Source organism: Macrosteles quadrilineatus, unplaced genomic scaffold (assembly GCF_028750875.1).
Source record: "Macrosteles quadrilineatus isolate MER2022 unplaced genomic scaffold, UCM_ALF_1.0 Scaffold_4__1_contigs__length_99947679, whole genome shotgun sequence".
NCBI lineage: Eukaryota > Metazoa > Arthropoda > Insecta > Hemiptera > Cicadellidae > Macrosteles > Macrosteles quadrilineatus.
In genome coordinates, this window is record NW_026542597.1 from 42,598,660 (window position 1) to 42,626,557 (window position 27,898).

At 35.7% G+C, this 27,898-nt stretch overlaps 4 protein-coding genes across 4 annotated transcripts in view; 2 read left to right on the forward strand and 2 right to left on the reverse strand.

Annotated features, from left to right (window-relative positions):
- LOC128991335 (neurobeachin-like protein 1) overlaps positions 1-27,898 on the forward strand; it is a 423,043-nt gene that overhangs the window by 60,967 nt on the left and 334,178 nt on the right. The window lies entirely within an intron of this gene.
- On the reverse strand, positions 2,104-6,444 carry LOC128991370 (cuticle protein 19-like). Its single transcript, XM_054414177.1, has 2 exons — positions 6,373-6,444; positions 2,104-2,606 (listed from the first exon to the last, which is right to left on the reverse strand). The coding sequence occupies exons 1-2, from the start codon at positions 6,382-6,384 to the stop codon at positions 2,208-2,210; spliced, it is 411 nt and encodes a 136-aa protein (XP_054270152.1). The 5' UTR covers positions 6,385-6,444; the 3' UTR covers positions 2,104-2,207.
- Positions 11,839-19,477, reverse strand: LOC128992878 (uncharacterized protein K02A2.6-like). Its single transcript, XM_054416622.1, has 4 exons — positions 19,431-19,477; positions 14,053-14,538; positions 12,578-13,977; positions 11,839-11,945 (listed from the first exon to the last, which is right to left on the reverse strand). The coding sequence occupies exons 1-4, from the start codon at positions 19,475-19,477 to the stop codon at positions 11,839-11,841; spliced, it is 2,040 nt and encodes a 679-aa protein (XP_054272597.1).
- LOC128991338 (protein piccolo-like) lies at positions 22,697-26,079 on the forward strand. Its single transcript, XM_054414143.1, has 2 exons — positions 22,697-22,748; positions 24,446-26,079. The coding sequence occupies exons 1-2, from the start codon at positions 22,737-22,739 to the stop codon at positions 25,976-25,978; spliced, it is 1,545 nt and encodes a 514-aa protein (XP_054270118.1). The 5' UTR covers positions 22,697-22,736; the 3' UTR covers positions 25,979-26,079.

Here is a 27,898-nt window from a genome sequence, read left to right on the forward strand (position 1 = left end):
AAACATCACATTAATGCTTTGAGGCTATCGCCGTTCGGACTCTTCCTTGCTCGTTACAAGTACATTTCCGCACCAACTTGTGTCTCACTGTCAAGGTGAATATTTAATAAACATAACTAGAGGTCGTCCAGTGGCCGAAAACTCGACCAAAAATATGTAATGTACACTCTTCTCTATTTTCACCCCACCCTGTAAATAAAACATGTGATTGGAATTTCTTCCATTTGTTTTGATTCTCTGTTTATGTTTCGTTGTTATTTCGTCATCAGCATGGCAACCCATAAGGCCCATTTTAATATTTTTAAATTTTAAATTCATTTGATGTGCTTTTTTTAGCCTATTTTATTTTATAAAGGGATTCTGCACACGTACAGGAAAATATACAGTACTGTACTTCTAACAGTATGCGTAGATTTTCCCTACGATGCACACGAGCTGAGAAAAAAGGTTTTAAAGAAACATGCTTGTCCATTAATATAGAGATAAAGAGTTATTGCAGTAAAAAATGTTAATGAGATAGAAAATTTCTTGATTAAACAAATCACTGGCAAATCAAGAACCATGGAATGTAATGAATTATCCGTATTTTCCTTAAGATTTTTTTTTTATGAGATATTATAACTAAAATGGTTAAGTGACGATAAATATCATAATGAAGAGATATAACTAGTTTTTAATAATTAGGTATCTTTCACGAATATTAAATCGGAAACCTTATAGACCATAAACTTAAACCAATTATGGTCGTACACTGGTCCGAAAGTAAACATGATTTCATTATTATTTAAATGGAACTATACAAACACTCTTATAAACCAGCTGAATATACGGCAATTAGCATAGACATTCGGGCCAGTGGCGTCATTTGTTTATATTATACGTTACAAACTGTTTATGTTCTATTACTCGTGATATGTTTTAATTGATTTTTGTCTTCTGATAACTCTTGAATTCCGATGTACGTGGCAGATTGAAATGTAGTTATTTCTAATACTATCAACACCTTTTGTTACCTCCAATGAAACGAATTATGCCAATTATTAGAATGTAATGTATGTTAAAACATTTAAGTAAAAATAAACAAATATTTTCAGGGTGTTTGCTTTAAAGGGTTTTCTTAACCAATATTAAACGTAAGCCCTGGTGTTATAAATAAAGGATGAAAAACTCTCGGCGTTTGAGATGAGTAATCATTATTATGAAACGGTATTGTAATTTTTTGAACCAATGACAGTAGGAGAATATACTAGTTAGTTATTTTCTGTTGAAGAAACCTTACAAATGGTTGTGAATTAATTAATATGCAATAGAGACAGTAATATACAATATAGAGACAATACAATTATCTTGTTAACTCACTTGTCTTCTAAAATAAGACATATGCAATAGGAAATGTCCGAAATATATTGATAGAATTGCGTTATTAGAGCAGTGCTCCTTCTTATGCTTGAACTGTGCAAGATACCAACATTGGGAGCAACGTACTTGCTTGCTTCAAGTATTCGTCTTTTAAGACTGGACCTTAAACTGGTATCCAAACACTATATAAACATGAATTTTTGGTCTACACTTTTTTTTAGACCGAACTGCAAAATTAGATCGTAAAACACCTATGCTACTCTTACGCCAGATATAGCGCACCTGTGCTCATCGTCAGAAGTTTAGAGCGTTAAGATAAAACAAAAATGTATTAAGCTATTTAAAGTGAAATCTGAGTTGAAAGTTGTCTGCCTACATGATGCTTAATATACAAGCTACAATATCCTTTTAATAACACTGAACAAAGGCTTAAATGGATAAAGGATAATTGTTCTATCCTTGTATGATCGAACACTATTTCACATGATGGAATATTGAAGTACAGTGAATTAATAACACCATAGTCTTTTGGATACACACTGTATTGTGTGAAGTGTACTACAAACATTCCTGCTAATGGTTGTTTCTATAATTTAAGCTTATATGTTTTATGTATACTAAGGAGGTATTTGAAGAGTTTTCATATATGCTGGCTATATAAATAAATAAATTTTATATCTGTCCAATAGAGATGGCTTAATTCCAGGGGGAAATGAGGAAATTGTGAAAGATAGGTACACCATGTTAAAAATAGTTGTACTTTATTGTACTATCACGTATAAAAAGCTAGACTAGTGAACGATGTCGTATGTACAGTGGTAAATGACTTAATGGAGGACAACATTTTTTCAGTACTTGGGGTAGGCCGGGGCAGAGTAGGGCTTGGGGGCGTAAGCCGGAGCGGGAGCGTAGCCCTTGGCGGGTTCCTTGGTGACAACAGCCTCGAAACCGTATCCGTTGTCGGCGTAGGTGACGATCCTCTTGGTGCCGTCGGGCTCGTACAGCTCGTAGACTCCCTTGACGTAGTCTCCGTCACGCTCCTCCTTCTGGCTCTTGATGTCGTAGGTGCTGTCGTCATGGACGGCGTACTCGAAGGCGTACTTGGGGTAGGCAGGTGCAGGCTCCTCGTATTTGGGTGCGTAGGCCTTAGGAGCGTAGGGGGCGGGAGCGTACTTGGGCGCCGGGGCGTAGCCGCCGTACTGGGGCATAGCGGCCGCGACGGCCAGCAGGCAGGTGGCGACGAAGATCTGAAATTTCGTAGCAGAAAATAAGTTTATGTATTTCATGCTAGAAATGTTCAAAAAACATATTCATATTTTGTTCATTTTTATTTCAATATCCAATAGTCAATTATTATACTTTACGTTGCCTTCAATGTTATTTTACTCTCTGACACGAAAATTATCTTGAAGAATGACCAAGGCAACGTTTTAGACTATTCCATTTAGTATTGGCTATAGTATATCTCGCATCACCATACAATACATTTTCCATATAAAACAAACCATTATACTATAGTCATCTATATAATTAATACGCGACATGAAACTTTGTCGGTTGAACTCCTCCGCCATTTCTTAACCGATTTTATCAATTGACGTCTCATTGGAAAGAGCAAGTTTGCAAACTGGCCTTACATTTTTGAAAACGTCCCTTGGGCTCTGCCCCAGTGGCTTTGGAAGTTCCCATGTTATCCTTATGGAGAACATAATTGTTTGCATTCTGATCAGCTGTATAATTTAATTGCTGTCATTTATTGTTCAATATAGTGAAACGCATTGAGTACATTTATTTACTATTTGATATTGTGTAAACATAACCCCCAAGACGGATCGTGTTAGTATGGTTGTATCTTGTATGTTAATAAACTACTTAATTGGGATTTGAAACTGATTTCTAACCGCGGACTAACGCTAGTTACTCTTAATCTAGTTACGCTAGTTAATCTTCTTAGAATAGATCATCTGGATATCTATCAAAGTTTTACGTTAAAAATCTAGCTAAATCATCTACAAGAGGTGCATAAACTTTTTTCCACTAATGTTAGGAATAGTTATTTGTGCAACTAGTGAGAAAAGTGAGCAATTGACTCACTCGAGAGAAATCCTTACTCACGAGCCGTAGGCGAGTGAGGAATGGTTTCTCGAGTGAGGCAATTGTACTTTGAACTCGAGTTGCACATTATACTTTTCCTACAGTTACCATAAAACAAATAAATTGGTGAAGAAACATAACCTATTTTTACACAGAAGGGAACTTTTAATATAACATTTAATGCGAAGTGACAAATACAACAGTACAACAGCTGACCAGCTGATTTACAGCCAGAGCTGCCAACGTATTTCGCGCGCATATGACGTTGCCTGCATGTTACGCGCTCACTATTTCGTGCCTTCACGTTGCAAATCTGGAGTGAGACAAAGTAATTAGAGTGAGACAATGTTAACATTGTCTCACTGATGAGCGAATTGGCCACTTTGCTTTCTCAAATCAGTGAGAGAACATGTACATTGTTAGGTAACTGTAGGAAAAGAAGATTTAATGGTTGTATAGTCATGTCACGAATACTTCAACTGACCCGGTATGGATCATAAACATAAACAAATGATGTCACTGGTCAGAAAGTAAACGGTGTAACTCAAAATAATTATTCATCGATCGATAAAATTGTTTTTTAACAAGTTTAAACTAGTTAGCGGACTAAATTATTAAATATATTCACTGTACGCAATGAGCAATAGTGGTACGTTTTTAAAATTTCATTATTTTTTAACAATTATTTTTATGACCACTCTCCCCGAGCAATAATGCTTTGTAACCTTGTATGATATAAATTGTTATTTAAAGGACATAATTCAAACTATTCAAAGACTGTAATATGTCGTTAATTTGCAACCCTTAGTTGTATCCCAATACACATGCATTGTGGTATTTTTTTTTTTTTTTTTTTTTTTTTTTTTTTTTTTTTTTTGAGAAGAAAAACTCACGAAAACTGTGTTTTAATAATTATTTTTTGAAGATTCCATGAGAAAAAATAGTACAAAATCGGTGAATATTTATTTACAACTCATATGAGAAAACTGTTGAGGTATTTTTATTCAGTAATAGAATGACGTTTAATATTGTACCATAGACTAAGTATGTTTTATCTATGATTGTACCAATTGAAATGTTAATGGGATGGAAATTATTTAAATGGTCATTAATGATTTATGTAATACAGTAATGTATAAAATTAACTGTTTTAAAATGATTATTTATTTGTTTTTAATCATTGTAAGGTTACCATAATAAATGTGGCATTTATTACAACTTGTAAGTAAAATAGTACACAACTAGTAGTGAGTAATAAGACATATATATTTTTAGTTTTTTAAAGGTTTTAATAATGATGCTAACTGAAATAATATTACAATAATTTGAGCAATACCATGATTTAACTAAAACCAAATAATTGTTAGTCCATTCTGTTAAAACAATTACAACATTAGTCTAAAAGTTTCTCAATATGATTAACAAATACCTATGTGAGAAATGTCAAATTTTAATACTCTTATGAATTATGGTTATCAATTATCAATTATTTAAGATGGGGACGCCACTATGTGCGTATTTTAATCCAAATATGAGTGAAGGTTAGACGCAAAATAATGTTGTTTACATTGTTGTGACATTGAGGTCACTGTATATAAAATAACTTAAGGACTGTTCACACCGGCGTAGCCAGTCGTATTAATACTTTTTCGGAATACGTAGCTGACGTAGCTCTTAATGTAATTCATAGAGAGTGGTCACACCGGCGTATTAATACGTGAGCTACGGAAGCTACGGCGCTGCCGCTACGCCGGCTAGCTACGCGTAGCTCGCATAGCCGAATACGCGCATGCGCACTAGCACACCGGACTGTCACCGCCACCCTCCCTCCACCTTATAATTAATTTATTAAGCGGTAAATGTTGGATTATAACACAAAAATTAAGAATCACTTAAAAATATCATTAAATCACTATAACATAACAACCTTAAGAAAACTTTATATGATCAATATAATAATACTTCATCATACGAGTACCTAATGTTCACTAACATTTTGCTTGTAAATCTCCTTATCAAAAAAGTCGTCTCTCTTAATATGGTTTATTATGGTTCATATTGTGGGCTGATATTTATGAAACATTAATGAATTATTTTTAGACATAGGCTTACGTTTTCCTTACACCATAGAATATTTTATCATGTAATCCATGGACGAGCAAAATTATTGCATGTTTTCTGATAATATTTATTTTATATTACAATATAGCACAAGTCTTATAATCTACTATATACGGCCTAAAATTAGAGTGAAACATTTTTGTCAACATTAACTCATTATTCAACAGACTTTTCAGGGTACTATAAAAGCTGCAATTGAACCGTGACAATCTTAACTGAAATCCATAAAACGCTAATAAAAATAAACAATAAAATTACCAAATATAAAATAATATAATAAAATAAACAAACAACACGTCAGACGTAGCTGCGGTGTGAACAGTGCACGGGCAACGTATTAATACACCGAATACGTCTGCAGACGTCGGGCTACGCCGGTGTGAACAGGCCTTTAGTGTTACTTTTTTCGTACTAAAATATACTTAATTTTGATCCTCCCTAATACTTATTGTACTAAATAATTGTTTGATTCTAGTAATTGGGTAAGCTTTCTTTAGAAGAACTTATTTAATATCAGCATAAAGATTTTATTAAGTGATACCAAATGTTTAATTATTCTTATCTTATGAATTCTACATATTTCAGTATTTGTATTTCTTTCATTCTAAAAAGCTTCATATAGATATTCGATAACCAATCATTACACCGTATATAATTAGTCCATTATTATTAAAACCGATATTTTTCAATCTAATGAATTAATGAAACCCTAATAATAAATTTGAATATTCCTATAAACACCCTATTGAGATGAAAGCATTTTTACTAAATAAGAGTATCTTTAGAGTGTTATCCTACCTTGAGAGACATGCTGGTTCTGTGCAACACTGATTGTGGAGGTTTGGTCAAGTTGGTATTTATATTTGTCAGTTTAGGTGGACCCAGTGGACACTTTGAGGGGGGGAGGGACAACTTTACACCTTTCACTGGACACAAGCCCAGTGGCGCGTAGTCCAACATTGGCCTGGTCCGAACTGTTCAGGGTTACGCAAGAAAACCAGCCGGTTGCATTATTACAAGTAATCTAAATAAAGAGATAAAATGTGTAAGCTATCGATTTATCGGGTTTGTGAGTTAATTAGGGCAAGTACGTAGGTGGTGGCTAGACTAGACAGCTAGGCTTGGCAGCTAGGCGGTTAGGCGGTTACAGTAGGCGGTTAGCCGCGGTAGGTCAGTGTCGACACGTGTTGGCGCGAGTTTAGGAAAGATGGGGACAAGGAAAGTTAGGGACACGGAAAGTTAGGGCCAAATAGGGGTTCGACCGAGGGGGAGGGAGAGATTAGCTGAACTAGGCTCTGAAACGACTCTTTTAGAACGAATCGTTCTCCTGTTTCAGTTCACAGAGAGCTACAGTAACGGGATTGACTTCAACATCATAATTTGAATATTTCCAAACAATAAACCTAAAAATGTTAAAAGTCAGTCATGTACTGATTGACCCAGGCCTAATCGCCTAGGTTTTCTAGCTTCTTTTTTACCCATTTTGGATAAGTTAAACACAGAAAACCCCCTCCTTGTTTATATGTTGTTGTTGTGTGTTGTTGTTGTAGTTGTAGTTGTTGTTTTGTCCTTGTTTTGTTGTTTGTTGTTGTTGTTTTGTTGTTGTTCCTTGTTTGTTTGGAAGTTATTACAAAATATATAAACGCATTCTATGCAATAATATGACTGAATATAATGTAATGACACATTGTTAAGATATATTGTTAAAATTAGTTTAAAATTAAAATATTTTTGTGATTGTGTAGGCCTATGATAAACGTTATGAAATAAATTGTTTTTTTGTTTGCACATTGCGTCGGATCATGGTGTATTTGGTTACTTTTATGTCTGATGGACATTTTATCTCTGAATTTCTGATCCGCTGTCATTTTTTTCGGAAACGCTTAAGAAGACAATATTTTATGCGGCTTACTCTGGGAAAATTACAGGACTGCATGGTCAAGATTGAATATTTTGACAAAAATGTCCACCGACAATTTAGTGATTTTTTTAAGTTGTTCAAATCGGTTTACAAGGCTTTGTAAAAATAAAGCGAAATATATTATATGATATTTCCCGATAGTTAAATATTTTCTGGCCAAGGGATCCTTGGCTGGATCCGCCACGGGATTAAACTCTTTTAGCGAATTTCCCATATAGGGAATAAGCTATTACCGTAGTACTCACGGTAAGACCTGGACCCGGGACAGATTTTTTTTTCGTTTTGAGGTCCCTAAAGGCCAAAAACACCATCCGTTCAAATTCATATATATATATATATATATATATTTATATATATATTTAAATATATATATGTCCGTTAGCGCGATAACTCGAGCAAAAATGATCCGATTTTGATGAAATTTGGTACAAACGTGTAAACCTACGTTTATTCGAACGAGTTCGCAAACCAGCATGATCGGACCATGGGAACGGGGGTTTAAGGGGGCTTTTATGGGGTAAAAATGGGTTTTTCCCATTTTTGACCTAAAAAACATAAAATTTTGCAATTTCTTTCTAAACTATTTTGTAGAGCTTAAAAAACAAATTATTTAGTATATTGAAGCGTTATAATGTGCCTAATGGTTACGGAGAAAATTCCAAAAAATTTTAAATTTAAAATTCCCATGTTATTCTTATGGAGAATAAGTAAACTGTTGTAGTTTGCTTGTTTATAAACATATTTTGCCCAAATTTGGAAAATGTTTTTATTTCTTACTAACTATTAACATTTTACATAAAAAACACTTTTACCCTCCCTGTTGCAGCAAACCTATGTGTAAAACTGATTCTATTTAAATAGGGAATAAATGTGATATTTTTAAGGAGACATTTTAGTGTAAATCCATTCAGGGAAATGGAAATTCGCTTAGTCTGCAGGTTTGCTGCAGCGGGGGTATTTTCTTATATTCACTAAATTGGTGAAAATGGCCCAATGTATTTTTTTGAAATATAATTACGTACGTCCGTTACAATTGTTTACAAGACATTTAATATTTTTTTTGTGTTTTTATAAAGGTTATGAGTAATTTTTTTGTTTGTTACACTTTTAAAATAAAACTTGATATATAAACCTACAGATTTTTATATACTTCGTCTGCAAAACGTCACTTGTTTACAATTTTTGCTAAAATTATCCTTTGTTACTTTACTTTGTTTGTTGTCTTGAATCATTTTTCAAACTATCCAATAATTATTTTTATTGGTATTTATTGATCATAACTAACAGATAATTGATGGAATCTATTAGGAAATATGTTGTTAATTATGCCATGTGAAAATGTAACTAAAATATTGTGAAAATCGAAGAGATTCACCCCAGTAACAGAGTTCCTAACAGTCACCAGCATTTTATCACGCTTGGCTAGAATGTTATGGTTCTATTTAGAAAAAAAAACTGAGCATTTTTAAATGTGACTATATAATAATAGCGTACCCATACTGAACATTTTATAGAATAAACATATAATTAAGAAGTATTTTAAGTAGCCTAAAATGGTTAGTGACGTTTGCAGTAAAGAATTTAAGAAAACGTGTCCATTATCATACAAATCAGTGTTTTGGATAATTTTGTATATAAATATTTCAATAAGTATAAACTGACGATGAAAGAAATTAGGCCTAAATTACCACCACTTTTAAGAATTCAGAAAAAATAGTTTTATCAACAGCTGAACCTTAGAGTTCCTCTTTTGCGATTGCCACGTAAAACCAAGAATATTTAGGTTGGAAATTGGAGGTCAATCACACTCTCGCAACTACACAAAAGATAACTGGCCCGAGTGACCTGACACCCCAATAACTGGCCTGTTTGAAAGGAAAATCTAAGAAATTGCAAATGGAGTCGATTCGGAGAAACGTGCGAGGGGATTAACGGGACATTCCTGTATTCTGTTCACTCATATTTCCTTTACCTTAATGTACTCAATTTGTTGTCCCTAAACTCTACAAAAGTAACCATTTAAACAAGGTAACAAACTGAAGGGGAGATACAACTATATTTACATATAGTTGTATCTCCCCTTCAGTTTGTTACATACAACACCTGTTGATTTACATACAACAGGTCGTAGTTACAACTAGACCTAGGTACAGTAACAATAGAGAACGATTCGATTTAAAGAGTTGTTCTCAGAGCTTAGTCAGCCTCCGTTTGCCTCCCCCTCGGCTCAAAACCCGATTTGTCCCCAAGTTTCCGTGTCCCTAAGTTTCCTCGTCCCCATCTTTCCGGACACCGTTGGCGCACCTCTCACCTGTTTTGATCAGCTGACTCAATCAAGCACCTGGTGATAATCTGTTATCACGTATGTTGCGATGTCTTTGCTGATGTACCTAATGACGACCTATCACCACTTCATCATTGGCTAAACAGGAATACCAGTATTCCCATAATCATGACGCGATAGCAATCAATTACCTTAATCAGGTTAGGAAGTGAGAAGTAGTTATTGTGTGTAATGTGTTTGAAAATAAGATTTTTGCCTTTTCACAAGGTGCTAAAAGTTAAAGATACCATTTACCATTACGTTACAATGAACGAATCTTAATAAATAATTACGGTATTGACAATTTTGCAACTAGACCTTCCTTTTAACATTTTACACGGAATCGAGCAGAACTCATGGTTTAAACCATTTACTGATCACTATATAGCACTAATTTAGGGTTGTTTTTGCATCTTAAAGTTAAGTTTCTATATCATTATCTTATAAGCTGGTTTGTTGACTGGCAGAATTTTGACTCAGTTTATGAGTTTCCGATTTCTGCTCAATTAAAAAATACAAAACCAAATGCAACTAAAGTGTGCTTAAAGTGTGTTTTAAGAGAAGGTATCCCTTCTCTTAAATGCTGACTTTCGCGTTTTTCAGCAGAAATAAAACACTGTTAATAAAATGCAACTATAAGTGGTAAATTATAATCACTCTGGCTGATTATCACTGTCTCAAAAAATTATTTAAAACTTTAAAAATAAAATCGGGTGATTGCATATTTTGCATATGCATTGACATATCTCTTCTTATCAAGATTATAGCAGACGATTATTACATTTAAGATCAAGATTTTTACATTTACATAATGGAAATATTTTGAAGATTGCATTAAGTGAGCCAGTTAAAAAATATAGCTATATAACTATTTTTTGGCTTACGTAAATTTGTCCTCTCAGTACTCTAGAACAGAATAATCTAATACTAGGTGTACAATGCAGTTGTCTGCTTGCAATATTGAGCGGAGCCAGCATATTCAATGCAATGACATATTTGGTTCGCATTTTAAATAGAATGCCTATTGGCAGTAGGTATCCAAAGTCATTCACAGGATTAAGTGAATGAATTGTCTACTTGCAGGAACCTTAGGCCTATTCTATGTTTCATCTGGTTCTCATAAATTAAATGTCTACTTGCAGTATCCAAAAATGCCAATGATATATTTGGTTAGCATAAATGGAATGCCTATTTACAGATTCTAAAGTCAATAGTACGTATGGTTCACGTAGACGGATTGTTTACTTGTAGTATCCAAACTCAATGGTACATGTAAATGAATAGTCTACTTGCAGTATCCTAAATCTATGGTCCATTTATTTTGTTCACATAAATAAAATGCCTAATTGCAGTATCCGAAGTCAATGGTAGGCTTAGGCCTACTTCTGCTTCACTTATATGGGATGTCTATTTGCAGTATTCAAAGTCAATGATACGTCGGGTTCACGTCAACGAATTGTCTATTTTCAGTATCGAAACTATGAGTGTTATATTTGGTTCACATTAGTGGAATTCCTATTTGTAGACTGCAAATAGGAATTGCAGTACATATTCAAAGTCTACATTAATGGCACGTCTTGCTCACATAAAATGCTGTAAAAATTATTGTATTTTTATTTAATATGCACATCAAATTAAAGGGCTTTATTATAGGCATATAATAATAGCATTTTTTTACATGTCATATTTTGCAAACCATATTATCTTCCTGTAGAATACTTGTGTGTTTAACTGTTCGACCATCTGACTGTAGACTGTGAAACCTATTTTCCTATCTGATGCAATAATTGATTACTCACCAATCATTTAAAATGCAATCCGCATTCACAAGTGTTGATTCAAAGTAGAGTGACTATATTTGACTGCATTAATTAAAATCATTAAACACTTTTATGTGCATTAATAACGAATGAGTTACTTTTCATGGCCTAGTTACTGATTCCAATTAACTCCGAGCTCATTTGAACATTTGGCCCAAGAAAGGCAATCACGTGCAAACCAGGAGGGAGTTTCAAAAGTTTTACTGACGGCTGTATTTTGAAATGTGATGTTTTTGCAGCAATGCCAAGAAAGTGAGGCTGTATTGTAGGCCGAGCGACACGTGGCCGCTCTCGCTTCTCGCCTCAACTGTCCAAGAAAACGTAAACTGGTTGTCAGCATTCCATAATTAAATTTGTTCTCATTATCTAACCAGCAGTGGTCAAGGTTTTGACCACTTCTGATTGATTTGTATGATTAAAGCGCGCCAAGCCGTCAAAACCTACTAATTATTGTATCTACCAGCGTAACTCGTTCCCAAAAGGTTAAAACCAATATGCTTTAATGTCCTTGTTATTAGACCACATGGCTAATGTAGACGATATTAGTGTTTTAAATACAAATCTATTATATTATTAAAGTGATACAATCGAATATGATGTAAATCGTTAAGGTCATTTACCAAATAAAAATATAGGCATATGGCACATCAAAATGAAGCTTAGAGTGTGTAGATTTGCCGAAAAGTATTGATATGGACGAATTTCCTAAGGGCTCTGCCCCGAAGGCTGATTTCCAAAGGGCTAATTTTTAAATGATTTAATTTAATTTAGTGTTATGTATCAAGAAATAAGTCCATATGTTTTATTTATAACATCTGTCAGATGACTGTTTACATTATTATGTTTTGTTTACTTTTTAGTTTAGTCTGATTTGTGAGTTCAATAAATTAAATCATTTAAAAATTAGCCCTTTACATAACACATACATAACATACATACATAACACTCCTCCCCCCGTTAGGTAGTCCTTCAGATATGCCGGTGGTCGACGGATACGAACAGGTCGAGGACTCATGCTCATTGAAGTGTTTTGGGAGTTTGATCTAGAGACACGTGACCGAACAGGTTGTGGACTCGTGCTCATGCTAGTGGAGTCTTGAATTAAACCAGAAACGTTGAAACCAGCATCTTCTTGATGAGGGTTAATTGAACCTTCTATACCACTAAAGGAATTGCGAGATTGTTGCATCACTGATGGTCGCATTGGTTGTACGTCTGGTGTTCTCATCATAATAGGATTGCGAACCATTGATGGTGGTTGCACTGGAGTGATATGATGTGCTTCTGGTGTTCTCATTTGAATAGGATTCTGGAGTAGTGGGTGGAATGGTGGGTTTACTGGAGATTCAGGATTATCCAAGTGTGAGTTAGTAGATGCTTTTGATGTTTCTGAGCGAGGTCTCAATTGGTCAATATGACGTCGTCTTTCAATGCCTTCTTTTGTTATCAAATGGTAGCTCAGTGGCCCGGTTATTCTAGTGACTTTAGCAGGAATCCACTTTGGTCCTCGCTGATTATAGTTTCTTGCAAATACGGAGTCATTTTCTTTAAATTTCCTCTGAGGTGACTGTTGGTAATCGTGAAGCGCTTTATCCAAGATTTTCTCTTCTTTGTCACTTGAAGAATAATCTGGGTGAACTCTGTCTAAGATGGTTCTAATACGCCTTCCGAACAGCAGTTCACTCGGTGACATATTAGTAGAACAATTTGGCGTTATATGAGATGATATTAGGAACTGAGCCAATCTTTTTTGCCAATCTCCTTGAAGTATTCGTCGCAAAGAATTTTTTGTCGTTTGGACCATCCTTTCTGCCTGACCATTCGATGACGGATGGTATGGTGCAACCACGACGTGGCGGATGCCATTGCTTTCATTAAACGATCGAAATTCTTGTGAAGTGAAAGCCGACCCGTTATCAGATACTATTGTGTCTGGAACACCATGTGTTGCGAAAAGGCTTCTGAGGACCTTTATAGTTGATCTTGAATCTGTAGAAGGCACCAAAACTACTTCTAACCATTTGCTGAAAGAATCGACAACAATAAAAAACAACTTGTTTTGGAAGGGCCCAGCGAAATCTATGTGGAGACGAGACCAGGGTTGTTTCGTTTTCTCCCAGGGAAGAACTGTTGCTCTTGGAGGGTTGTGACGACTTTGTTGACATGCTTGACAAGAATTCACTATGTTTTCTATGTCTTGATCAAGTTTTGGCCACCAGAAATAGCTTCGAGCCAACGCCTTTGTTCGAACAATGCCCTCATGTCCCATGTGTAGAAGCTTCAGAGCTTGTTGCCTGAGAGTGGATGGAATGATCACCCTAGTTCCCCAAAGTAAACATTGTTTGTATTGAGAAATTGAATTTTGACGAGAAATGAAAGGCGTAAGGTTGATATCTGAGTTATGAGTTGGCCAACCACGTTGAGTCCATAATAGTACTTTAGATAGAAGTGGATCCTTTTCTGTTTCTTTTGCTATTATATTAGCGGTGATTGGTTTAACCTCATCGGATTCAATGTATAGCACGTCATTCAAAACTTCATTTATCTCTTGATCAACAACATTGGAGGAACATGGAAGACGACTCAAACCATCAGCATTCGGAATAGAAATCCCCGGTTTGTATACAAGATCAAAGTCATATCCATTTAAAAGGATACTCCAGCGAATCATTCGAGGTGACAGTGTGTTTGGTGTTTGTTTATCCACAGTGAAAAGACCCAGAAGTGGCTTATGATCTGTTCTAATTTCAAAATGCCTCCCATATAAGTAATTGTGGAATTTTTTAACCCCTCCAATGATGGATAGTGCTTCCCTATCTACTTGAGCATATCTTCGTTCTGATTGACTCATTGTCCTGGAGTAAAACGCAATTGGAACTTCCTTTTCCCCTCGAACCTGACTAAGCACACAACCAATACCATAAGGAGATGCATCACAAGTTAGTATAAGATGGCTGGAGGGATTGTAATGAGCCAGTATACTATCGGAAGAAAGGAGCTTCTTTGAAGCATTGAAAGCAAGTTTATGTTTTTCCTCCCACCGCCATTTAACATTTTTGTCCAATAAGCGATGTAAAGGTTCTGCAACATTGGCTTTGTTGGGTAAAAAACAGTGATAGAAATTAAGTAAACCTAAAAATGCCTGCAGTTGTTCCTTGTTAGTCGGCTCAGGAGCATCTTGAATGGATTTGACTTTGTCCGGGTTAGGACGAATTCCGTCAGAGCTCACAACAAATCCCAAGAAGTCAACTGATGTAGATAACAAAGAACACTTTTCGCTTTGGAGTGTAATCCCTGCATCTCTAAAACGAGTGAATACTTGTCTTAATGTGGTAATCAATTCGTGTATTGTTCCTGCTTTAACCAAAATATCATCAAAGTAAGGGATTACATTGTCCAAGCCCGAAAGCAAACCCTCAATAAAATGTTGAAATATAGATGGAGCTGAGCTAATACCGAATTGTAGTCTTTTTGGTTTAAAAGCACCCTTGTGTGTAATTAGTGTCTGAGCTAGTGCCGACTTCTCGTCAACAACCAGTTGTTGATAAGCTTGGGCTAAATCTAACTTAGCAAAATATTTCCCTTGGTTTAAGTTTGCTAAGAGCTGAGAGATTGGTGGAATAGGGTACAGATGATCTTGGATAGCTTTGTTTAACGTTGCCTTATAATCACCGCAAATTCGTATTTTACCATTGCTTTTTACGGAAACAACAATTGGTGTGGCCCAATCCGATACCTGAACAGGTTCTAACACTCCCTGATTAACTAACTTATTCAGCTCTTCTTCTACTGGGGCCTGCAATGCATAAGGTAAAGGGCGCGCTCTTAAGTGAATTGGGTTATAATTCTGGTCAATTTTCAGTTCGATCGGAGGTCCTTTATAGCACCCTAAAGAATTTGAAAATTCACTTTTCAGATGTTGAACATCCAGCTGAGCTTTATTAAGAACTTCAGATTCATGACAGTTGATTGAAAGTACTCCGTTTACTTCAATGTTAAGACTTTTTAGCCAATTACGCCCCAATAAACTATTTCTATTACCTTCAGTTATGACTAACGGAAGGAAACCATTGAACTTACCGTATTTCACATAAACATTAGTCTGACCTAAAACACTTACAGGTTTACCACTGTAATCCTTGAGTTTCCAAGGAGAAGGTTGTAGTTTACAGTTTTTATGAGAAATTGTATTCCATAGTTCTCCTCCTATGATAGAAACACCTGCACCAGTATCAACTTCCATTAGAACTTTGTGATTATTTATGTTGACAGTTGTATACAGTTCCGGTACTTTAGTGCAGTTAACTTCCTGGACGTATTGAGTTGTTTCGTTATTTGATTGAGGTGGAAACGTTTCTTCTTGTTCATAATTGGTTTCCTCTGACAAAACTTCATGAGCCCGCTGTCCCTTTGATCCGTGTTTTTGGCTAAAATATTCTTTGGGGCGTGGTTTCCCTCCTTTACAAACTCGTGCTAGATGCCCAATTTTCTTGCAAATATTACAAGTAGTCTGAAGATGGGGACAATCCCTTCTAAAATGTCTTAGTCCACAACCAAGACAAACATTAGGTGTAACAGAGTGAGCTGGATTGTTGTTAAATGCAACAAATTTCCTGTTTGAATGGTCAATTTTATGTGCATTAGCAAAACTTGAGCTACTGAAAGAAAGTTCCTTACTTTGAGTTTGAAATAATTCATTTGACTTAGCTGCAATAACAACATCCTGAAGTTTAATAGTTGGTTCTTTCAAAATTTTATTCCTTAACTCATCACTTCTAGATCCAATCAAAATTTGCATAATTAATTCCCTATCCAAGTCTTTGAATTCACAGTTCACAGCAAACAGCTGGTCAGTACAATGAATTGGTGTTTGTTTATTTACTCGAAAAATATGTTTGTGTTGTGAGCTATGTAGATTGAGGAGGGTTATGTTTGGTTTTAAAGTGAGTTTGTATACGTTTTGTAAAGTATTGATCAAAGTTTCATTATTTAATTTAAGAGTAACCTACATGTCAAGAGGCTTTGACTATAATTGAAGAATTATGGTAAAATATGTCATTCATGAAGCATCAATATGAAGCAATTGATGCTATTGCTACACTAAGGTATGTGGTATTCAATTATGGATATTCAATTGTATTATATTTAATTGCGATATAACATATCTTTTAACATTTATCCGTACCATGTATTTGGAAATTGAATTTTTAATTTATTTGTTTCAAGATTAATATTCTAGATTAACCAATTTTATAAAAAAAAAACTTCTTGTGTGCTGCGTGCTTGGCCACTACGCTTTTTATTACTTCTATTTGATTCTAGGGCTTATTATGGTTAGTTCTATGTATCCTACAGTTATTTGTTATGTTGTAGTCTTTAAAGTTCTTTATTTTTATATGGATTTTGCATTTTCACTCGAAAATCAAAGTATCCCCACCTTTTGTGGCGTTGGCCACCTCCTTATATGGGAAAAGGTTCATATCTTCATCATGCTATTGGATATTTGATTTAGCTCATAGATTGTCACAATTACGTCGGAAAAACTATTGTTGACCACATTTGAACAACTTAAAGACTGAGCTCATGGACTGATACAGGTTTAAACTTAATCCCTAATCAAGATTTAAACGTAAATTGATTGTTTGGCTGTTGGTTCAAAGTGTCCATGGTTAATGTTTGGGATCAATGCATAGTCTTAAAATTGAAGGGTGAAGCCGAAGAGTAGTTTTATTGGGGCAGCGGAAAAGACCCTTCTTGATTAGCGGTCTGAATCCCTACAAAGCATCATTGTCGGCGTTAACCTTGCGAGTGAAATTTTTACTTATCAAGGAAATACTACAGTAATTTCAAGGCGACTTCGTTTAGCATAGAACAAATTGTTAAAGGCTGCTTCATACCTACTTTTTAGCATGTGCTAGGAGTACACCATTTAACTTAAATTGTTTATTTCGATTATCCGACGATTATTCCCGAGTTTTACTAAGGTTTTAAACAGGTGATGAATTAATTTTTATATTAACGATTTTATGTGATCGAAGAGTTAGTAAATCAGTTAGTACTACCAGTATATCTATTTCCAGTATTTTATTTCTTACAAATCAAATGTAAGTTATTATTTACGAATAATACCATCTTGTTAACCTTAACGAACACTGTGTTAGAACAGTAGTTTAAAGAAAAAATACGCAGTTGTCAAGTGAAATATTACTTACCTAGATATTAGCTTAATATCACAGAGAACCTTTGTGTAAATACTGTACTCAGACGCAGGTATTTTCCAAACCACTCTACATTTTTCTCTAGAGCTACCCCCTACCCCTCTAGTCTACGCCTATCCCCTTTTATTTAGATGATAAGGATAAAATTGTAATTAGGATATCCGTGATGTCCGTAACATTCCTGATATAAGAATATAGCACACATATATTTTCTTGGGGCATTTGCATAAAAGCATAAAATGCATTTACATCAACTGTCTGTCTCTTGGTTATAATTTGACTGTGATTAAACATTCAACTGAAGGAACAGCTTATAAATTACAATTCACATTTATACAGTTAAAAAAGAAGTTGGTTTGTGTTAGATATTTGAAATAGTCTCTAGAAATAAATTAAACGAGGCCGGCCACACACAGAACCAGGCAAGGCAGGGCGCGACAGGGTATTTTGCCCCGGGGCGTCTTGTGCGACGGGAATTGCACGGGCGCTTATGGAGCTCCACACACAGGACCGGGCGAGGCAGGGCACGTCGAAAAGACGCCCCCGGGCGCCCTCAGGGCAAAATGCGAAGGTCTCCAAAATTATGCCCCGAGGCAAGTCGCTGCCGGGCAGAACTTTCTGCGCATGCGCGGTCAAGTGATTTATTCCCTTAACGGATAATTTTGATAAGGTTTATTTTACAACTAATACAATTTACATACAAGACTGTAACAATTTATACCACCAAAGATTACACCCTTTGATACGATTATACAGTGATGATATTACTAAAGTGGTTGAATAATTAATAATATATCTTGGTATTGATAACGGAGGAAAGAGAGGGCCAACGTTCATATCTTAAGGGTTTCAAAAACCACACCTCTGGAGGTATGACTGTTTGAATTTTGTTTTCTATTCTATTCCCAAGTAAAAAGTCAAATTTAAAAGTTGGCTAAATCGGCTCAAGGCTCAGAAAAAAAATCCTATGTTAATTTTCAGGTTTATGGGGGTTAAACTTTTTACTTGACGTTCCCTGCCTCATTCTGTGTGTGACAGCAACAAGTCAGGGCTTAAGTCAGGCGTCTCATTGTGCCCTGTCGCGCCCCGACCCGCCTGGTTCTGTGTGTGGCCGGCCTGGCCGGCCGCACACCTGATGCGGCACGGCACGGCACGGCACGGCACGGCGCGACGTTTTGCCTTAAGGCGCCTTATGCGACTAGATTTCTATTATTTCAAATGGGGGTGCCGCACACATCATCGGGCACGGAAAGGCAAGGCAAAACAGCGCCGTACGGCGCTTTGTTCTGCCTTTTCAATTTTCGTCTTTCGGGCAAAAGGCTTGAGGCAAAACGATGTGCGCATGCGCGAGGATCGACACCACGTTCAGCGCAGTGACAGCCCCTGTCAAAATCAGTGTGCACTTCCAACGATTAGTAATTATGATTTTTCCGGATCTGCTCTTAGTTCTGCAATGAATGGTTTCAAGTTCCTTTTTTGGTTGATAGGATGCACCCACGATTCTCTTAGGGAGATCATCCATTACATTCATTAGGTACCATCATTGACTATATAAACACAACAGTCAATGGTACCATATAGCAGCGATGGCAGCAGCCTCTTCTTCGCCTTCTGCATCCATTATCACAAAATGTGTAGTACAAAGTGTCACAAAATGTACGAACAACCTGGGGATCGACCATGTGGGTGCTCAAGTCGCCTTGCCGTGCCGTGCCGTATGCATCTCAAATCTCCATCGGGCACGGCAAGGCGAGGCAAAGACGTCTCGCCTCGCCTTGCCGTGCCGTGCTGTATCAGGTGTGCGGCCGGCCTAAGGGAGGGGAGGGACGAAGTCTAAAATGAAAGTCCCTTTTAACTAGGTACCATTCACAGCTGTACTAAATCATAAGCTTTATAATGACACCTAAATCATAATAATCGGTTAAGTAGGTCAGCTGGAAAAGGGATGTTACAGGGAAACCCTTATTGTAATAAGTACACGGAAAATAAATTAATACTGTTGATGTTTATAAAAGTAGTACAGCACATAAGCTTATAATGCTAACTTGATCTTAAATTAATGATTCATATGAGTTAAATAAAAATTATGATTGTCAATGTTGTAGTTGTGCATATAATATGCATTGGCCTACTAGCAAAGGCATATTGACTATACACAGAATAGACTTCCCATTTAATGTAAAAATTTGAAGTCAAAAAACGTGGCGCTACCAGTTGATATGGCCTACAAACTAATCATAATATTCTGTGCCAAGTGATAAATCAATCAGCTGTTTGCTATGATACTGTATTGATTTCAATTGATATTTAACCCAATAAACTAGTACCGTCTGGGGCCTATTTCATAATAAACTACAAGTTAAAAGTTACAACTTGTAACTTATAATTTCCATTAGATTTGCATTTGCTGATCAGCTGATTTACTAATAATAATAGTTTGTACTTTATTATGAAATGGGCTCCTGGTGAGATGGTTCTAAACTTTATATATTTTCTTGGCTTTACATTTTTACATTACATGAGAAGCCTATTCTTCTAGGTATAGTCAATGCTTAATATTTAATATTAATAAAAAAAATATCAGACATTGAAATATATTTTATAATTATATGTGCTATATGGGGTTTTTAGCACAACCCAAATTGAAAGTCCTGTGAGAAACAGTTTAACGACAAAAAAAGGTATATGTTACTATCCCCGTTTCTTTAATTCATTGTCGATCAGCTGATAAGTATTTTTACATAGTTATGTATGAGGTTTAGTAGTATTGGGAGTTTATTGTATACTAGCAGAGTACCCGTCTTTCGTACGGGGTTGGCATATAAGTATAAATGATTATTGTAGTTTTGGGAGAGGGCACGGTTTAAGAAAATTTGGTCTTTTAATTTATACGGTATCCTATAATGTCCTACAGTATCTACCATAGCCCTAATTTTCTACCACTGCACCTAAACCACGAAAAAATGTTAAGTTCTCATTGTGTTCCACAACTTTTTTTTGCTAGTTGGTTAAAATTAGCTGTGGTCATAAATGCAAAAAACATAATAGTGCTGCACTCTGTTGGTAAGCCTTATACCTTTTTAATGTTATTTAATATCATAGAACCAATTTGTGGAGTTGAAACGGCTGAAAAAATGCTTTAATTTCTTTAAATATAAATACTCATAAGGTTTACATGTGAAACTCCAGAGCCAGAGCCACTGGGGCGGAGCCTGAAAGGACTTTTGAGGTAAGAATATGTCTAACCTACGATACAAAACCAATGATAGATTTTAAGGTATAATAAAAGAATGTATTTCATGGTTTGCACTGTAAACGAAAAGCTATCACATAGTTCCAAACCGAAAAATAGGAAAATTGAAATAAATATGGAAAATAAGGGTTTATAACATATTTTAGTGAAATTTTAATCAGGCAAATGGAAATTCGCTCAGTCTATAGATTTGCTGTGGCAGGGGGTTATTACTGTTTACACAAAAACAAATAAAAAAATAAACCTCATAAAACTAAGGATAAGAGCCTAGGTTGATACGGCAATGATTATTGTATAATCTTAATTATTTCCTATATCCATGAACGATTTTTTTACAACGAATTATTCCCTGTAAAATATTATTACAGCCTCAGTATTATAGATCATAAACATAAACAAATGAAGTAACTGAAAGAATCATATACTAATGAAATTCAAATTACATTAACATATGGTTTGACAGCTCCATTTTAGTAATGTTAATTAATGTTTACATTCGCGCTAGTGACATCATTATTTTAAATTTATAATCCTTACCCTCTCTGTTCTAATATTCGTGCAGTATTTAATATGTTTGAACCAGCTGTGTGGAATTATGAAATCAAAATTCATTTGACAGTTAGTTCTGCTTGTTTACATTTTTAAACTTTGTAGGTTTGTTCTTTGTTACCATGGATACCATCAATCAATATTTACTTTTAAATCTTTCACCTCAAATATTTGAAAGCCCACGGGGCAGAGCCCTAGGACAATATCGAAGCGGGAATAGTTCTATATGTATCCTCGGAGCTGTAGCTTCATTTGTGTGCAATTTGAGCCCAGACGGTTCAGTAGTTTTTGAGATTACCTCATACAAACACACACACAGACACCATCTCTTCTTTATAATAGTATAGATAGATAGATAGATAATGCTCAACGTGGTGTTTTCCCAAGCTCAAAGATTTAGAAGAATAAGTTAAAAATAAATCATTGGTTTTACGCCAAGGAAAGTTTGAAATTAATTTTGTAGGTGTGATTAATATACAAGTGCAATAATAACAATAAGAATAAGAATGAGAAGAATAAGAATGTGGAGAATAAGAATAAAACAAGTGCAAGGAAACCAGATTCGCAGTAAAAAAGTATACCTACAACAGATACTCTATTTCAGGTTGTAAAAACACCATGTTGAGTCTTATCTACAATTAATTCCCACTAACACTAAACCTTCTAGACAACTGTGCAACAATACATATCAGCTAATCGCAAAATAAAATCAAGAAAACAGGGATACCAGGGAATACGTTTTTTGTCGGAACAATGCTTCACAGCACTTTTAATAACTGTTAAAAACATTCTATATGTGACATACTTAAACACTTTTATTGTTTTGATGGATAAATCGTGACACTAATGAGCTGCGGAATACAATTAATAGAATACGTAGCGGGTTTTGTCTATGACCCAGTGGTTAGGTGTAAATGACCGTTTACTTTATAGAGTTGTCCTGGCAGCTGATGTGAGACACGTGGATCAAATCCGAAAACCGGGATAGCCTGACTCCCCTCTTTGGGTATCTTAAGATCTTAGTATATATACCGGCCAGTGTTAGCAGGGTGTCATACGGTACTGCACAACTGTGATCATGGCTTTCAAGGTGGGTGAACAGTGCTCAGTTTAGTGATTATCAGTGTGAATAGTGTCTAGTGTATCGGATTTGTGATACCTTTGTGTTTAAATTCTGTGCTTGGATAGGTTGCAAGTGGGATTCTTTCTCAGAATCAAATCTTGATAAAAAATGTTAACAATTTAGTGTCTAGTGTATCGGATTTTTGATACCTTTGTGTTTAAATTCTGTGCTTGGATAGTTTGCTAGTGTGATTTGTTCTCGGAATCATATCTTGATAAAACAATTAACAATTAATATTGTTGTTTTCAATTTAATTATAGATATAATGGCTTTCGTGGTTAAGTAATAAAACGTGATCGGATTTTTGACCAACGATTCTGAATCAAGGTTTTTACGAATTTTCATGAGCCTCATTATGAAGGAAAATAATTTTGAAAAGGGGGGAATGTTGAAGCTGTAATTTAAATTATAGGCAACAGTTTTTAGAAATGCAATTTTTGTTTTTAAAAATACTATAGTTAACATTTGTAATTTTTTGCTTAACTTAAGTTTGATTTAGTGCAATAACTAACATTAAGCTTATGGATCGCATGAAAGTTAATATTACGCATGAAATTTGTTATTTATTTATACTATATGTACGCGCATCAGTGCATCCGTAAAAAGTACTTCGTAAAACAATTGTATAACTTACGATTATTTATCCTTGGATATTACCATTGTTTTAAATATCACTTTTTTCTATGATTACTATGATACTGCATTTAACTTTAAATATTTGAACACGAGTAGGCCTATCATCCATAAATGGTTCAAATGAATGTAAATTTGTACTTAAGCTTTTGCGACAAAAATAACATTTAACTTTTAACTTAGTGACTAGCTTTAAGAACACTTAAAGGTTGTTTGCGACCTTATTACAGTTTAGAGATTTCTTTATTAGATAGGGGAAGTTGTCTAAAGTGGCACTCCTTTTATTAATTGTCAAGCAAATTGTAAACTAGAAAGAATTGTAACGTGTTGAGGTGTCTAGCAGTTTACCAATTTCACTTGTACTGCAACCATAAAAATTTGGCAATATGATTTGAATACACAATCATGGATATGAGGTGCCTAGTCTAAAGCTTGGGTTTGACAAATTCCTTAGCTACGTCTCTTAGGCCTAGTTTTAATACCAAGTTTTTCCTACTTCAATTACCAACAGTCAGTCATTGTAAAATGGTTGGAATAAAAATTTAAAAACTTGAAATGTACGAATAGAAAGATTTGTTTAGTGTTAGTGATTGATAATCGGCATGGCGAATTTTCCTTTTGGGTTTTAAGTTTTTGTTAAGAGGAAATATGTTCGATAAAACTCTTTATCCTTTACGGATACATTTTTATTTAGACTTAACATTTTTGTTTTGATGTTATGCATATTTGTTCATATAGGAAAACATTGTTTTGCTGACACTAAGAAAATTATTAATGACTTTCTAAGTTAAAGAAGTAGTATGCTGTAATATGCATTGTATGATAACCGAAACGTTATATATAACTATGGTATATAACACATATCAAATTATTTAAAAGCATTTCTCACTTATAAAACTAATTAATTCATTTGTTTATCCAGAATAATTCTGTTCCAAACAAAATCACGGATTTTAAGAAGACAGTTACAATAAGTAATTGATTTATTCGCTTAAAGAATATATTTATTGTATTTATTGTGCGTCTTATAGATTCTGGCTGCCGCTATCTTGCTGGCTGCTGCCACTGCTGCTCCGCAGTACTCCTACAGGTGGATTGCTTCCGAACCTGCTTCATTCGGACAGAAAATCTACGCACAAGCATCCGGAGAACCAAAGCCTATCGCTGAAGCTTCCGAAGAGTCCAAATCCTTACCCCAAGCTTCAGAAGAGCCACAGCCATTCGCTCAAGGTTCCGGAGAGCCAAAGCCCTTCTCCAAAATTTCTAAAGAGCCAAAACAATTCGCTCAACCTACCGGAGATTCAAAATCCTTCGCTCAATCGTTTACTGGATCAATGCTCTTTGCCAAAGCTTTCTGGCAGCCAAAGCCTTTTGCCCAATCTTCTGAAGAGCCAAAGCCATTCGCTCAACCTACCGTTGATTCAAAATCCTTCGCTCAATCGTTTACAGGGTCAATGCCCTTCGCCAAAGCTTTCTGGCAGCCAAAGCCTTTTGCCCAATCTTCTGAAGAGCAAAAGCCATTCGCTCAAGCTCCTGAGGAGTCGAAACCCTTTGCTCAATCTGTCGGAGAGTCAAAGTCATTCGCCCAAAGTTCTAAAGAGCCAAAGCCTTTTGACCAATCTTCTGAAGAGCCAAAGCCATTTGCGCAAGCTTCTGGAGAGTCGATACCCTTCGCTCAAGCTTTCAGAGAGTCAAAGCCCTTCGCCCAAGGTTCCGAAGAGCCAAAGCCATTCGCTCAAGCTTCCGGAGAGTCGAAACCCTTTGGTCAATCTTTAAGAGAGTCAAAACCCTTCGCCCAAGCTTTTTGGCAGCCTAAGCCCTTCGCTCAAACTTCTGATGAGTCGAAACCCTTTGGTCAATCTTTTGGAGAGTCAAAGCCCTTCGCCCAAGCGTTTTGGCAGCCAAAGCCCTTCTCTCAAGCTTCCCTGGAGTTCAAACCATTCCCTCAAGCTTCTGGAGAGTCAAAGCCCTTTGCGCAAGGTTCCGAAGAGCCAAATCCATCCGCTCAAGCTTCCGGAGAGTCGAAACCCTTTGCTCAATTTTCCGGAGAGTCAAAGCCCTTAGCCCAATCTTCCGAAGAGCCAAAGTCATTCGCTCGACCTTCGGAAGAGCCAAAACCAAACACTCAAGCTTTTAAAGAACCAAACCCCTTTGCTCAAGTTTCTGAAGAGCCATCGCCCTCCAGCCCATCATCTGAAGAAACTAAACCTTACGCTCCTAAAGCTTATTTCCCCAAGTACGAAGAGCCTGAGCCATCGTATCCCAAATATGCTTTTGAGTACTCCGTCTACGACCCCCACACCTACGACATCAAGACCCAGAAGGAGGAGCGTGATGGAGACGTCGTCAAGGGAGTTTACGAGCTAGTTGAACCTGATGGCTCCAAGAGGATCGTCACATACTCCGACGAAGGTCACGGTTTCCAGGCTGTAGTGTCTAAGGAGTCCGCCAAGGGCTACGTCCCTGCTCCAGCGTTCGCCTCTAAGCCAGTTGAAGCTCCAGCGCCCGCTCCAGTGTACCTCAAGTTATCGCACTCTTCTCTTGCGCCATACAAGAAGTACTGAATACACCAATTGATCTCCTATATCCATTTTAACCATCATGTATATATGACATCTCATTAGTTTTTATTTTTTTACTATCCAAATATAAATGAAATCTAAAACTTGTGTTATAATTCAATCCACTTCTTTATTTGATTCAAAGTAATAACGAATAACAAGTAAAATTACACGTACAAAGGTAACAAATGTAATAACAAGTAGATGGAAAAATTAAATCTGAGCAACATATCACTGCCGTTCGAAAGTAAAATTCTGTAAAGGTGATTACGTTAATTATATTCATGAACAATTGTTAGGTGTTTTGCTAAAGCAAATTGACATATTGCAAATTGAGCAATGACATATTTGGTTTACATTAATTGAATCGCTAATTGGAGTGTCTAAAGTGCGTTATTTGAAGTGCTAATAGTGAATTAGCCAACTCCGGCTAATTATTGGTATACATCATAATTATTGTCATTCATTTTGTAATAAATTCCAATTTCAATCGTTACTCAACTACATTAATCCGATTGTTTTCCCTTTTGTTGTATTTATTTGTAACTAGCTGTTTGTTCTATGGACGTGTATCTTGTAGTCAGTTGAAACCTTCTTATAACCAGAACAGCAGTTGGTTTGCATATATAGTGCGCATTTTTCATATATGCAGGCAAATTATTATAGGAATACACATAAACCTTCGCAAATACAATATCTGGCAGTTTTAAGCCAAAACAATTGCATAGCAATTAAATGTCACCCGGATATATATGTTGTTAGTCTATATTTTTTATCAAACTAGCTGTAACCCGCGGGCTTTGCCCCGTTTAACTTCTTATTTTTTAAGATTATCTCGTTCACATGGCTCAATCACGTCCTGGTTGAAGTTTGTTCGCTACGCTCACTCACCTTTTGGTTGCAAATTAGCTGTGGTCATAAATGTAAAAGAAATAATAGTGCTGCACCCTGTTGGTAATCCTTGTAACTTCAATGCTATTGAACATCATTGAACAGAACCAACTTGTTTAATTGAAACAGCTGTTAAGATTCAATAATTCCATTTCTCATAAGGTTAACATGGGAAACTCCAGAGCCATTGGGGCGGAGCCCAAAAGGATTTTTGAAATAAGAATATGCCTATATGTTAATCGGAAATGTGAGCTATCATCATGCCAAATTTCAGCCCAATCCGACCAGTATTTTTCGCGTTCACTTGTCACAAACATACATCCATACATCCATACATCCAAACTTTCTCATTTATAATATTAGTAGGATGATTAAACTAAAAGAAAAACTAAAAAAACGCTTTTAAGATCCATTTGGCCAGCTTTGTACCATTTCAGATTTGTACCTTCATGTAGTTGGTTACTATGACTGTGCTAAATTTCATGCGAATCGATTTGGCTGTTCAGGATTATTAGTATTATTGTCAAACAAAAGCAGGAGTGTAGTATAAGAGCTTAGCTCGCTCCATTCAACAAATACTATGTAACAGTTATTTAAAAATGAAAGATGGTATTAAAGGTTATTATGTTTACATTTAAAGTTTATCATGCCTTTGTACCGTTGTTGAATATTAATATTTCCAATGAACTGGACACTGTAATGCCTTAATTTTAGTGTTAACCCCCAAGCAACCTAGTTTACATAATTACAGTATATTCACCTATGAATAATTGTAAGGACTTCTGGCGAAATTAAAATACGGTTAGTACTGTACTAAGCCTGATGCTATAAATCTGACACTTCATAAAATTGTCAACATCATATATATAGTTGTAAATTTGGTACGAAATACACCCTAACCATATTCATACGTCATTAATGAATTAGCACATCTCAATATGATCTTTCTCAATATAAGTCACGAACTGTAGTCCTAATCAGTCCTTAAAAGTCATCGTGCCTGCTTTAGAATGCTTTTTAAAAGAACATTTA

Bases quoted from the DNA above. Each gene is read 5' to 3' on its own strand.
- LOC128992878 (XM_054416622.1), bottom strand. From the start codon at position 19,477: ATGGATGCAGAAGGCGAAGAAGAGGCTGCTGCCATCGCTGCTATATG. The intron at 13,978-14,052 runs TTGGCCAACTCA...TCAATACAAACA, and splicing joins CTATTATGGACTCAACGTGG to ATGTTTACTTTGGGGAACTA. The intron at 11,946-12,577 runs GTATGTATGTTA...TTTCTTGGACAG, and splicing joins AACGGGGGGAGGAGTGTTAT to TTGAGGCGAGAAGCGAGAGC.